This window comes from Sminthopsis crassicaudata, chromosome X (assembly GCF_048593235.1).
Source record: "Sminthopsis crassicaudata isolate SCR6 chromosome X, ASM4859323v1, whole genome shotgun sequence".
In the NCBI taxonomy this organism is placed as follows: Eukaryota; Metazoa; Chordata; class Mammalia; order Dasyuromorphia; family Dasyuridae; genus Sminthopsis; species Sminthopsis crassicaudata.
Window position 1 is genome coordinate 62,859,295 of NC_133623.1, and position 15,088 is coordinate 62,874,382.

Sequence of the window (15,088 nt, forward strand, 5' to 3'; positions counted from 1 at the left end):
TATTTCAACCATCAGACTTGGCATTGGGGATGGTTTATGCAAATATCTTCTCACTCTACAATTCCTTTCCTAATTCTACTTTCACTGAATTTATTCATGCAAAGGTTTTTAGATTTTATGTAATCAAAATAATCTGATTTCTCTTTAAGGAACTGTAAAGCCTTGTTTAGTTAAGAATCTTTCCCCTTCAACATGGTTGTAAAAAGGTAATCAGTCTCATTTACTTTTCTTTTCTTTTTTTTTTTTTTTTAATGTTGGGGACTTTTATATTCAGGTCACGAATCCATCGAAAGCCTACGGTGATATTGGGTGTATGATGCCAATCTAAATTTAACATTTGAACTCAGGTCCTCCTGACTTCAGAACCGGGGCTCTATCCACTGTGCCATCTAGTTGCCCCACCAATCTAAATTCAATTGCTACCCAACTGCTTTTTCCATTTATGTTCTTGGATTTATCAGACACTGGTTGCTGTTTTAAATCCTTTTCTTTCTTTCTTGTCCAGAGTGGTCTACCTTTCCGTTTTTGAATGGGTCTCAAATAATTTTAATAGCTTCAGTTTTAAAATATAGTTTATGTTTTGATAACACTATGCCCCCTTCATTCAAATTGTTCTCATTTCCCTGGAGAATCCTAGATTTTGCATTCTTCCAAGTGAAGTATTGTTTTGCCTCATTTTATAAAGTATCCTGCAGTAATTGGACTGGTATTACACTAAATCCATAAATGAATTCGGTAATGTTATCATATTTATATCAACACCATCTAACTGGGAGTAATTGCTATTCCTCTAATGATTAGTTTTATTTGTGTAAAGAATATTTTGTACTTGTATTTAAATGAGTCTTTTTTTCCTATGAATGGATGGGTCACCTCCCAAATATGTTATGCATTTTGCAGTTATTTTTGAAAGGAATTTCTCTTACTGTTATTGCTTCTTGGTTTGGGTTAGTATCGTCGAGAAATGCTGATCATTTTTGTAAAGGTATTTTGTGTCTGGCTCATTTGCCAAAGCTATTAATTATCTTCCCTTTGGTTTTGTTCTTTAAAATGTCTCGTTTCCCGGCTTTCACAGAAGCACACAATTTCAGAATTGGAGAGGACCTCAGTGGACTTTCAATCCAACCCAAACCTGAAAAAGACTATTGTTTTGCACCCTACCCAACAAGTGATTATCCAGCCTTTGCTTGGAGACTCAAGAAAAGCAATCCATTCCATTTCTGACTTTCCCGAATTGTGAGGAACTTTTCCCCGAAATCAAGCCCAAATTTCCCTCTTTGTAACTTTCATCCATTCCTCCCAGTCTAGTCTCTGCATCCAACAGACCACATGTAATGATTCTTCCAGGGGATAACCTTTCAAGTACCCCACCTCGATCTTTTCCATCCCGTGTTCCTTCAGGTAGTCCCGTTACCTTGATTAGAGGCCATCATCATCCCGGTGATTTCTTATGTCTCTCATAAATATTAAGACCGTCAGAGATAGCTTTGAACTCTTGAGTTCATCATTTGCAAATTATATAAGCATACCAGCACCCCCTTTTTCCAAGTCATTGTTTAAAAATGTTAAACAGTATAGGATAGCTCATTCTACTGAAAATAATCCTACCAAGATGGAATCTGGATAATTAAATATATCAGGACATTAAACACATCTTGAATCTTGCCAAACATTCTGAATGCATTTAACAGTGCTGTCATCCAGCCCAGGAAATGTCAAATACACAGCCCCCGTACACAGCAGCAAAACTCTCCACTGTGGTAGAAATGAGTTTCAAATGTTATTGGGAAATATAGACTGAAATAAATAAAAATACAGCAGAACCTAGATAATGCTAATATGTGGTTTTCTGAATCAATGGGCAGCCCGCAGGAATCCTTATGTATAAGGTTTGGGGCCCCATTTCTATTTGAGTTTAATACCATACTCCAATGACAAAGTCATCCCTGCTTCCTTCTCTATTGATCCCAATACCCTCTACTCTACCTCCTTCTCCCCTTGGATTCCCAGGTTTCCTCATAAGAACAGGTCTCCTAAATGCATGTTACTCTCTCCCCTCTACCCTTTTATCTTTCTTCTGAATAAGCTTTATTCTCACAGAGCCTTGTTCAAGTCATAGGTTTCATCCCGCCAGCGTCAGTGCTACCTAGGTGATCAAACTTGCCTCGTTTCATTATAGCCTCTATTTTATCTTACTTGTGAGCTGTAACATGTACATTTGTTTATAGACGTCTAAGGCAATAGGTTTAATTACTGTCTCCTTTCATGAATTTTGTCTCCTGTGAATTTCTGGGTGTCTCAGAACAGCTTGACTTCATGATGGCTAGACTCTTGGGATCTAGACACAGCCAGTATTCTCTCTCCTTGTTCCTTCTCAAAAATTAAAGTTGCCTTGCAATAAATAGCCATATTGTCCCTTGTTAGGGGAACTTCATGTCTGGCGGGAAGCCTCCCGTTCCTTTATTTTGAGACCTTCCCAAGGCCTTGTATGGGCAAAGTCTAACTTTCAGCATCTTTTCAAGAATTTCCTTTTTTACAAGGGGAGGAAAGTGGTTTCTTTGGTAGAGGGAAGGGAGTGTTTTCCCAACTTCCTTTTTAACCATCTCCAAATAAGCATCCTAACCTGAATTTTGCTCAAGAATCTGCTCCTGCGAATATGGAAATTTGTTTAGAAGGACTGCATATGTTTAACCTATATCAGCGTTGTCTAGGGGAGGAAGGAGAGGAGGAGAAAAATCTGGAACATGATGTTTTGCAAAAGTGAACGTTGAAAAAAAAAACTATCTTTGCTTGGATTTGGAAAAATAAAATACTATTTAAATAAAGAAAAAGAATATGGTCCTGATCTTCCTTCGCAATTCATTCAGCTATAAGAACCCCTCTTCCTTTCACGTCTGATCTTTAAAAATAGTTCCTGCCCCCTGGGGGAACTGGCCAATATTTTTCTGTCTCATCAACTTTCATTTTTTCTTCTGTTCCCAGTAGCGGACATTTTTTTTTCCTTCTTTACCTGACCTCTTAGGAGTTTGCTCTTAACTCTAATTCATCATTTACCTCTGTGGGCTTGTCATTTATTTCAGGAAATATTTGGAGAAAGCTTTTGTTTAGAATGGAGAGTGTGCAGAAGTCAAGTTTCAGTGACAGGCCTTCTTTGTCTCCCTGATGCATAGATGTTTAGAGGTGGTACCTCCAGTACATTGAACATAACTAAATATGAGAAGACATGGGGGGCTTTTAGTCTTTTTTTAAACATACTGGAGCTTGCTTAACCTTGGGAAATCACTTGATTTCTGTATAAGCCTGCTTCAAGATCTCTTCAATCAGGGTTTTCTCCTTCCCACTGGAAGCTCAGAGAGCAGGGTTGTTTCCTATCCAGCACCAGCTGCACGAAGCTCCTTGATACAAGTGCAAGGAAAGACAAGGGATTGGGGCCATTATAATTCAATTCTTTCAATCATTTTTTCCTCTAATTTCTTTTAAAAGACAGAAATGAACGCGTAGGGTCCATCTCAAGGAAAATTACCCTTGCAATATGCTATTGCATCCTGAAAAAAGCACTAGCTCTAAAGCCAAAGGATATGGATTCAAGTGCTGGCTTCCATCCTTATGACCTATGTGATCTCAAGCAAGTTCCTTCCCTTCTCTGAACCTCAGTTTCCTTCTCTATAAAAAAGAAGAGAGCTGGATTACAAGTTCCCTTCTAGATCTGGTATTCATAGACTGGTGTCTGGAGTTGGAAGGTCTCCCAGAGGCCCTCTAATCCAAGCCCCTCATTTTACTGAGGAGGAAACTGAGGCTCCAGGAGGGGGTGGAACTTGCCCAAAGTCACACGGGTGGCAAATATCAGAAAGACCTTTGAATGCAAACCCTCTGACCCAGCGCCAGTGCTTTTTTCACGGCTCTGACCTCTCATTTAAACCTGCTGGTCTGGACCATGAATCCAAGACATCTGCCAACAGCTGGTGACAGGAAACCTTAATAGTAGGGTCAGTTCTTTGAAGGGATGTATAAACCTCGGAAAAAGTTGAATCTACAACTACCTTAACCTCCCCTGTTTTGTATAAACCTTCACTTTTATGGAAGCATTTAAATTTTATTACGCATTTCATCTAAGCATGGAAAGCGGGAGTGAATTAACAAATGGACAAACGCACAGTTCTTAAACACTTACTGGGTGCCGAGCACTAGGCCACATGGGGGGCAGCTGAGTGGAAGGCAAGGAGATGGGAAAGGTATAAAGGAAAAACAGAGTGAGCCATGGGAGATGCTCACCCTTCAAGAGCATTGTGGGCCCCGGAGGAGGAATCATAGAGTTCAAAGGATTAAATCCTTCCGACCCTGGTCTCTGGTCCAGTAAGTGATAAAGTAGCAAGCAAGGAGACAGCTGAATTATGGGGTACAGTGGAAAGATCCCCCCTTCAAGGATTCCTCTCCATTTAGGAATACAGCACTTTCCTATCTCTTGGCTGCTCCCCTTCTAGAGAGTCAACTGAACTCAGAAGCATAAGCCCAGGAAAGGAAAAAGAATACCAGGTTAGGTTAGCCATGTCAGGAACTGAGCCCCAAGTCCTTCGTCCGTGGTGAGAATGATTATTTAAGAGTGGTTTTATACAGTTTATACAGGAAATTCTTTAAGACTCTTAGTTTCCGAGCAGGTAACACTTCCTCTCGGGAAGTTCCCTGCACCAATGAGATCCCCCAGCCAGTCCTCTCCCCAAAATACAGTTTACATATGATCTGTGGGAGGTAAAACAATCACACAGTTTGGTGAGAGATGAGATTTATTTAAACTTGAGCGTAAGGTCATGTTTGGTCAAGTGAGTATATACGTGTGGAGATACACGCATGATATCCATATATAGATTGTGTGCATATATAGGTGCGTCTCTACATGTTTTATATGTGCATATGTGTTTGTATATTTATTATGTGTACACACACATATTCTCACAGTCCAAATAAAGAAGATTGAGTCACAAACAAGATTTTCTATTAGCTTATGTTAGAAAAGATTCTCCTTTCCGGACAAAAATTCACTTGGCTACAAGGATATTCACATTCATATTCACACGGTTGCATGTTGCAGAGAGGTTAGGTGACTTATCCAAGGTCACACAATATTTGAATTCAGTTTTTTTTCTGACCCCGGGTCTTAACCACTCTTTCCTTTGCCACCTAGTTTCCATGTCTTGCTGACTCCAAGGCCAGAATGATGTCATGCTATCCCAGTTAATCGAATGCATATATTGTATGAGTATATATACCCAGCCCTGTGAAAGGTACTAGACAGGAGAAAACAAAGATGAGTTGTGTCCTGTCCTCAAGGAGCTTATATGTTACTAGGGGAGATGATAGTTTTATCAATATCATAACTACAGAGTAGATGAATGGTTACCTCTAGTAGCTGAGGCTCAGAAGAGACCTTTTCCTCCATTTACTCAGTTTCCTCATCAATAAAAGGGGAATAACAATTTCATCTCCTCTCAAGGTTGCTGTGAAAATCAAATGAGAAAAAATATGTAAAGTATTTTGTAAACCATAACATGCTGTGGACACGCTAGCTGTTATTACTAGATCTCTGATCCTGGCAAGTTCTTTCATCTATTTGCCTCAGTTTCCTCACCTGTAAAATGAGTCTAACTGCTGTGGGTACTCACATTACAGAATTGTCATAAGGAACGGATCATATTAGGTTCTTTGAAGACCATTAAGTGCCATCTAAACGCTGGTTGCTATGATTAGTATCCTTTTGTAGTTAGGAGGAAACTGAGGCTCTGAGACAAGAAATGACTTGATCAGAGTTCAAAAGTCTGTTGGTGCCAAAGCCCAAAGGCAGGATTCTCACCTTCTACTTTGATGTTCTCTCCAGCAGTGGCTGCCAACCTTGTTGTAAAAAATGAGGTACCAGGGCAGCTAGGTGGCACAGTGGATAGAGAACCAGCCCTGAAGTCAGGAGGACCTGTCAAATTTGGTCTCAGACACTTAACACTTCCTGGCTGTGAGACCCTGGGCAAGTCACTTAACCCCAATTGCCTCAGCAAAAAAAATTAAAAAATAAAAAAAAAATTAGGTACCTCTCCCAGCTAGATACATATGTATCTCCTGTCCCTCCTTCTCCATCCCCAGTAGAATGCGAACTCCTTTAAGGCACATCATCCTTCACTAATTTTTGTATGTCTGATACATAATAGGTGCTTAATAAATGCTTGCTGATCCATTAGTAATTGCCATTTGTATCATGCCAAGGATTAAAAAAAAACAACTAATTAACCATTTGTAATGTCAGTAATAAACAACTGAGAACAAAATGGAAGTAATAGCAGCCAGAATGAGGAGAGGTCTGTTGGGCATGGCACGTGGTGCCACACTGGGCACCCCAGGCCTAGGAGGGGCTCAAGAAGCAGAAGACAATCCGAGAAGAGCTACATAAGAAAGTCTTCCTTTAGCCTCAGAGGGAAGGGTGAGGAGAGCTGGCTGTTGGTGTGCCTTCCTGTAGGCAAAAGAGAAAGAGGAAATTAGGGTGTTCTGAGAACTGAGTGACAAGCAGCTTGATTACTGTCTGACATTTGCAGTAGTTTTCCAAGAGCCCTAATGATCATTTAGCAAATGAAGATGGGGGTCACCTCCTATTTTGACTTTTCATTGTGCTCAACCCTTTTCCATCTATCTGGCAGAGATAATCAAAAGCCATTTCTCCCTTCTTTTCTCTTTTCCTCCCTCCCCTTCTCGCCCTCAGGTAAGCCTCTCCACATCCCGTGCAAAGCCTTCTTTGGATTCAGCGGGGAGTCAGGGCCGATGATCTACTGGATGAAGGGAGAGAAGTTTATTGAAGAGCTGGCCGGACACATTAGAGAAGGTGAAATCAGGTACTGGACTGGAATTTTGTGGGTGTCTGTATTGCGTGGGCTATTAAGGGGATAAAATATCCTCGACAAACTGATGCAATGTGGATGATGACTCCGTCATCTCTGACCTAAGAGATTCCGGTGAGTGCAGGGCAGCCAAGTCCCTTCCAGGGAGGAGAACGGCCTCCTCATGTGCTGCGGCACCAGGGTGAGTCAGCCTCCACCTAGGAAATCCTTCGTATCGCTTGGTGCCCAAATCACTGGAGTCTGCTACAGCTACTCCTCTGCCCACAGGACAAGTCTTTGACGCTCATGTTTCTCCATGGTGGAAGAGGTGGGAGCAGTACCCACTTAATTCTGAGAGAAAGCCATCTCTATACACACTACAGACTGACAGAGATCTGATGTTCTGTCAAAAGGCATAGCCCTTGATGGGCAGTCAGTGTCATTTCCGTACTCCCTTACCCGGTACCCAGTGATGGTTCTAAATGTCAAACCTTTTATTTCATTTTCTCCCCAAACTTATTAAAGTCAATCTCTCTTGGGGATACCCGTGAAACTAATAAGAGCTTAGACTTAGAAAGAGAAAGAGCCTTCAAGGTTACTTCACCCATCCCCTTCTTTTGACAACTGAACAAACTAAAGGCTCAGAGAGAAGCAACTTGTACAAGTCATTTTTTGAGCTCTTGAAATTTCTGTTACACAGGCAATAAGTGCCAGAAAGAGAATTCAAATTCAGGTCTTCTGACTCAAAAGCCAAGTTTTTTTTTTTTCCCATTGTATCACTGCAGAAAACTACTACTTTCCCAAGCCCATTTAGTTTTTTCTCAACTGTATACAGAACATTAAATGACATGATGGAGATTGGGTCTTTGGTCTGATAGAGAGTCCTTTGATCTCAAGATCATCATGGAGAACCGTTATAATAGTATTAAGATGCTTATCCCCATCAATGGCCTCCCCCATGTGGGCCTATCAGATTACTGATAATTCAGTGATATTACTGCAGAGTCATACTGTACTGAATTAAAAAAAAAAAAAGTATTTCATGTTCTGGCTACCTGAGAAGTCATAATGTCAAAGAAACAAGCCCTAGATATCTGTTGGGACCCTAACCATTCCTTCCCATAATCCTTCAGCTCTCCTTTCCAATATGTATTCCATGAGGCATAGTGCTGACATATTTGGCTCCTTCCAAGTTCTACTTAAAATACTTGTCCCTGATGATGTCTTCCCTTCATCTCAAGCTCTCCTTTCATATCTGTATTATTTTCTCCCTTACACAAAGACATACGCCAACAAGTTGTCCTTCATTTTGCAGTTCTTAATACAAGAAATTTCATTCTTTCAGGCCTGGTAATTGATGATAAGTCAGGTATCCTTTAGGCCAGTGAAAAGGGATTAAACTCAAGTTCTATGTTATTATTTAAGAAGAACAGAGGAGCGGGTCTCAACAGCATGAAGAACTCCATATTTAAAAATTCCCATCACTCCTACAAATCAACAACTTTCCAAAGGCAGCCTAGCTGCACAGTAGCCAGACTGCTAGACCTGGAATCGTGAAAACTTTAAGAAGTCAAGGCCTACCTCAGATACATACTAGTCGTATGACCCCTGGCAAGTAATTAAATCTCTCAAGTTCAGATTTCTTCCTCTGTAAAACATGAATGATAAAAGCACCTATCTCCCAGGGTTATTGTGAGATCAAATGAGATAATATTCATAAAGCACTTTGCAGGCCTTAAAGTGCAACATAAAAATGTTTTACTACTAATAATAGTACTATTAGGACTACTCCTTTTAGAAAGAAGAAGGAAGATATCATTGAAGGCTGAAGGAGGTGGGCTATAGCCAAGAGCTTGAGAGAGGTATCGAATTGGAATAGGCAAAAAGGAGACAGGAGGGAATTCCTGATGGTGGAAGTAAGAGAACGCATGGTTAGTATGAGCCAAAAAACATCCAACAACCCACTTTGGAAGAGCTCAGACTGTGAAGAGCCTTGAAGGCCAAAATCAAGCAGATGGAGTTTTATATATTAATCGTAAGAGGTGTGGAAAGTTATAGACTAGAGGGATGAGATGACAAGTCTTGGGATGAATCGTGTTGTGACCAAATAAGAGAATGGCTGGCAGGGGGTGAGACTCCAGAAAGAGAGACCGGTTTGAGGGTTGAAATACTGCAATAATCCTTGAATGAGGTTATCTAAAACGATTGAGGGAAATAGGAAGGGGAAACAACCATTTTTTAAGTGCCTACTGTATGCCGGGCATGGTGCTAGGTGTATTACAAATCTTGCTTATTTGATCCTCACAACCACCCTGCATACTGTTATTCTACCATTTTTACAGTTGGGGAAACAAAGTCCCAGAGAGATGAGGAGACTGGCCCTGGGTAAGACAACTAGTAAGTATCTAAAACCAGATTTGAACTTGGGTCTCCCCAACTCCGGGCCCTGTGCCATATCTACTGCAGTCACCTCCATAGAAGGGATCAAGAGAATTGAAAGGATATTGGCTATGAAGAATAAAGGAGAGGGATTAGTCAGGAGTAATTATTGGCTATAAAGAATAAAGGAGAGGGATTAGTCAGGAGTAATTTCAAAGTCTTGAGCCTAGGAAAGTCAGAATACAAATGTATTTCTGAGGAAGAGAAAGAGTCTGGTTTTAACTGTTATTGAAACTTACACCCAAGCAGGACTGAAAAGAGAGCCCAGGACTAAGCCCACAGTTTTGGACCACAAGGAGGATAAAAAAAAACCCAATGTCAGAGAAACTTTAAAGTGTGTTAAATATTGCAGACTTATCGAGGAGATGGAGGGCTGAAAAAAAAAAGCTAGATTAGAAGAAAAAGAAAGGAGGCTTTCATTAAAATTCTAAATTAGCAGTGATCACATTGATCAGCTTTTACTCATGTAGCTTTCTTTTTTTACCTTGATCATTCTTTAAAGGACGTTCCAAATTTCACAATCTGAACCAGGAAAGGCTATAGAGTGATTTCTCTGGTCACTGGCCAATCGCTTATAGCAAAGGCCCCGGCCAGCAATCTAACAGATGGTGATACAGGCTGTCATGAGGGAAAATGGAAGAAAGAGACCCCAGCTCCATTATTGGAAGAGCACCACAAAATTTTGGCCCTAGTACCCTCTTCCTCCATGAGAAAGAACACCCTCCATATCTCAATTTAATTGAGCATGATACTTAAGTGGATTTATTCGTTTTGCTGTTGTATGTCTTTCAATTCAAACTCTGATGACCAAATATGTTAATAACGCAGTGGGTTTTTTAGTCACTAGATCTCTTTGTCAATCCCCCCTTGTAATCATAGCCTCTTGTGAGCCTAATACGAGTCAGCTTAATTTTTTGTCATCATAAAAGATATCTTAACCTAGTCTCGTTCTATCCAGAGCTTTTGTTAAGCCAGTGCATATTAACAGCCCTTCGTGCCTGCCGAATGAATGTTTTTGGACATTTAGAACAAAAGATGAAACAAAAGAAAAGGCTCATGGGACTACTTGATATTCTGAGCTGGGAAACCATTGTCTAGGTCTCAGTGACTAGACCAGTCCACGGTGGTTAATTCTTTTAAATAGGGAGGCCAAACAATCAATGTTATGATTACAGGCTGACAAACACCCACACAGATGGGTTGGGTAGCATGGCAACCCAACAGCCCTCAGCTTCTGGAAATACTTACCCATAGTATGGGTCTCAGAACCAGAAGTATTTGGCATCCCTTCAGTGGTTGAAGGCAGGATATCATAGGACCAAAGATGAGAGCTCAAAAGGATCTTAGAGACCCTTGAGTACAATCCCCTCATTGTACACATGAGGCTAGGCCCGGAATTGTTCATTCACTTGTTTTAGGCCTTATGTCAAATAAGATTAGGCAGGATTAAAACTCAGGATTTCTTGACTCCACAGCAAGGAAGCTTGCCCCTACACTATACTACCCTTAAGTTAAACTTAGGAGGTTTCTATTTTCTCAATCAACAGAAAGTGTCACCATTTTTTAGTTGTATGTGTCATTGCCCCAGGTAAAAATGGCTTTGGGGACAGTTTGCTTAGGGAAAGGAGGCCTGAGTGGATAATACAATGGTCTTCTGAGAGTACTCATGTTCTCCCTATTTAATTGTTATCTTGGGAAAATGGGATGAGAGCTCACAGAGGTTGTCACTCACTGGCCACGGTGCCCTCTGCTATGTCCTGAACACACACTGAGCTGCCAAAGTTCGTGGGCTTGGGGATAGCATCTTACAATTTCAAACAGAAAATGTCCTATCTCTTCTACAAAACTCCACGTGGAAAAGAAGGGATTATGGGAATGGGCATCCAGCCTTTGTAATTGCATCAGAATCTAGTCATTGCTGACCATGGCTGTTGTTCCTGGAAGGACTGGAGGACTAGAGATGTAAAACTTGAAGAAACTAGAAGTCATCTAGTCCAAGTCCCTCATTTTACAGAGTGAGAAAGTGAAGACTAAAGACATTAAGTGACTTGCCCAAGGTCACACACGGGATCCTAAATCTAGAAGCAGAAAGGGCCCCAGAGGCCATCAAGTTTAACTTCCTTATTTTACAAAGAAGGAAACTGAGACCAGGAGAGGTGAAATCCCACATCACACATCACACAGGTGATGAGAGGAGTCATGAGTCAAATCCATGTCACTGGTTCACCACTCTTTTCCCGTGCCACAAAAGGGTAATAAGGAAATCTGGTGGCCAAGACCATGGTTTCTCCCACTTCCTGTTACAGGGTTTCATTAGTTCGGCCCCTTACTTTTGAGGCTTTGAATAGGCCCATCAGATGAACACGCTGGCTTCGCTGAGCCCATTAGCATCCGTCTGTCGAGGCCAGGAAGTTAAACTGCTATTTGGCGAGGACTCAGTGGGCATACTGGCAGGCAGAGAGGGCACTCACTTCTACTGTCTATGTGCCAGAGCTTAACGGGAGCATTTTGGCAGAGCTAAGGAGGGCACATCTCAAAGCCAGGGAGTGCCTCTGATGGAGGATCACTCCCAAATCTGGGCCAGTCCGGCATGAGGAGTCCTGTGCTACTCCTTGGCCACAGCTTCCTTTTCACTCATCTTACCAGTAGCTGGAGAACTTGGGGCAGAAAAGGGGGGAGGGAAGCAAGCCTGTGTGAGGGCTCTGTGGTGCTAATAAAATTGTCCTAGAAAGTAAGCCAGGCCTATGAAAGAATATGAAGCAATACTCTTCCTTAAGCCTGCCTACAGGCTTGTGGATTGCGTCCGATTGTCAAAGGAGGCCAGTGGATCTCAGTGCCCTGACTTTGGCCCACGGAGGCCTTTTTATTTGAAATCTCCCTCACAAATCACTCTATCAATTGGGCAGGCCGGCTTCCTGATGGTGGGCCGTAATACACCAAATCCTTTATCACTCTTAACCTGAACGCTCTACTCAAAGGCTCTGGAAAGCTTTTCTAAAATGCCAATGACTTGAGTTCCATTAGGTTCCGGAGACACTGTGAATAGGACTTTTTTTCCATTGATACGGGAAATTTGTTTCATCCCTTCCTGGTAACATGGAGTAAAATGCTCTGGCCAAAGGGATACCTCAAAACCGCCGAAGGGCTAATCTTCTATAAGAAAAATCAAGTGAAAAGGAAGATTTGGACTCACTTGATCCATGGAAATGCTACCTTCCCTCTCCCAAAAAATGTCGGGAAGGGTTCATAGAGTCACAGGTAGAAAGGCCCATCTAGTCTGACTTCCTCACTTCAAAGATGAACCTAAAAAGCTTGTGACTTATCCAAGGTCACACAGGGGGTAAGGGGCTGGGGCAGGATTTGAACTCAGATTATCTAAATCTAGAATCTGGGCTCCTTTGCCATCCCACACTACATCTTAAGAATAGCCATAGAGGGGCAGTTAGGTAGAGCAGTGGATAGAGCGCCAGTCCTGAAATCAGGAGGATCTTAGTTCAAATGTGACCTCAGACACTTCATTAAGTATCATAACTTCCTAGCTGGATGACCCTGAGCAAGTCACTTAATCCCAATTGCCTCAACAAAGAAACGAACAAAAAAGAATAGGCATATTGAAGAAACCACAAAAGCCAGGGTGGAAAGGAAATGGTAAATTTTATTTCTGACAAACTCCCACCCATTCGTTCCGGTGTTCCCTTTCTTCCCTAAGTGCCCAACATCTTCTAGTACACTCCTCTCCATGGCCTAGCCCGGCTTTTTCTGCCTTCTCCCGGCAGTGTCCCCAGTTCCAAAAGGATTCCTCATCTCTAAAATGGAGATGATGATGATGATAATAGAAATGCTTCCCTGGGTGGTTGTGAAAGTCCAATGAGATAATATTTACAAAGTGTTTTACACAGAGCCTGGCACAGAGTGAGTGCTATATAAAAGCTGGCTATTATTATTACTACTACTAGTACTAAGTATTAATACTCAGTACTAATGATCATCTGGCCAGCTAGGGGGCACTGTAACGGATAGAACAGCAGGCAAGGAATCAGGAAGACTCATCTTCCTGAGTTCAAATCTGGCCTCAGGTACTTACCAGTTATGTGACCGTAGGCAAGTCACTTTAATCTCTCTCTCTGCTTCAGTTTCCTCCTCTGTAAAATGAGCTGGAGAAGAAAATGGCAAACCACTCCAGAGTCTCTGCCAAGTAAACCCCAAATGGGGTCACAAAGAGCTGGATACGACTGAGAAGACCGAACAATAACAATGGTCATCCAGTCAGTTGGCGAGCATTTACTAAATGCTAGATTCTGAGGATGGCAAGACAGAACCCAGTTCGTGCCCTCAAGGAGCTGCCATCCTAGGTGGGAGAAGAAGGACAGCATTAATCGATCCACCAAGTTCTAGGTGTTGGGGAACCAAAGACTCTGCCCTCAACAAGCTTATAATCTACTGAGGGAAAGAAACATATACACAAATAAAAAGTAAATATAGGTTAAGTTTAGACTGCAAAGAACACTAACCACTGAGAGGATCTGAGTTTCCCATAGGAGGTAACACCTGACATTAAGTTGGAAGAAAAGCTAGAATTTGAAAATTCAGAGATGAGGAGGAAGCGCATTTGAAGCAAGTATGTTTGCGCCAAGGTACCAGGAAGGGATGTGGGATGCCAAGTTCAGGAACAGTGAGTAGGCTAGTTTGGGTGGATCTGAATGTGTGAAAGGGAGCGATGGGAAATGCGGCTGAAAAGGTAAGCAGAAGCCAAAATATGAAAGGCTTTAAATGCCAAGCTAGGAAGTTGGTATTTTTTCCTCTAGGCAGGGAGACACTGATGATTTCAAAGCCAGGCTGGAGTTTAGATATTTCCCAGACGAGATGCTGAAGCGTATTGAGCAAGAGAGTGACATAATAGCCGAGGGTCAGGGAAAGACCGTACCACTGTTATTTAAGGAATGGGGGAGACCTGGGCTACTTTGTAGGCAGCAGAGAAGGAAAAGGGGAGATTAAAAGGGATTAAAGGGGGAGCAGAGATGATCAACAGGGGAATGGGGAAGGAAAGGGACCAAGAAAGAATACAAGTAGAAGTTGTGACCTTAGTAAAGAGAAAAACCATCTCTTTCTCAGAAATTGAGGTAGGGGAGGCAAGATTGGGTGATAACGTAAAAGCTATCAAAGCTTGGAATAAGAGAGGAATAGGAAAGCATCTATTGTAGGCATTATAAAAGGGATTCAATCAAGGCATGAAAAAAAAAAGATTGCCATTCAGCAGAGAGGACCCAGTAATCTAAACTTGTAGTGCACTGAACTGAACAGCCCTCCTCTGGCAGGTGTATCTAGCTGTTTTATTGGACCACTATACTGGTCTGGCTCAGATCCACCGTAACCGAGCCACTTGGATCATTCCATGATCATTGGATCACTCCATGGAGATGGTCCACCCAGAGACTCCCAGAATCCTTCACATTTGTTCAGTCAGCCTATGGGACAGGGAGACAATCATCACAAGAGGATGTTTGCAAGAGGTAGTGTACTACCCTCCAGAATTAAGGGCCCAGAGAATGGCTTCTGTAAAAAGGATAAAACATCCCGAAGTTGAATGGATGTGGTTCAAATTCTGGATAGCCTCCTCAGTTCTGTGAACAAAATCTGTCGCGAGGGCAAGCGGGGAAGCTGGGTGTTTTCCCCTTCCGACTGATTCCTGTCTTGGAGCCAATCACTATCAAGGTCTATGACTGATAGGTTTTGCCAAAGTTCTAAGAGTAAACAGCAAAATATTTGGATTTCAAAGGGCTTTACTAAATGAATTCCCT

The 15,088-nt window shown here is 41.9% G+C and overlaps 1 protein-coding gene across 2 annotated transcripts in view; it reads left to right on the top strand.

Annotated features, from left to right (window-relative positions):
• The window catches only part of IL1RAPL2 (interleukin 1 receptor accessory protein like 2), a 945,856-nt gene that overhangs the window by 890,268 nt on the left and 40,500 nt on the right, over positions 1–15,088 (top strand). For both annotated transcript variants that reach the window (XM_074277659.1, XM_074277660.1), the window contains one exon: positions 6,737–6,866. In XM_074277659.1, coding sequence (XP_074133760.1) covers positions 6,737–6,866 — 130 coding nt within the window. The remainder of the gene's footprint in view (positions 1–6,736; positions 6,867–15,088) is intronic.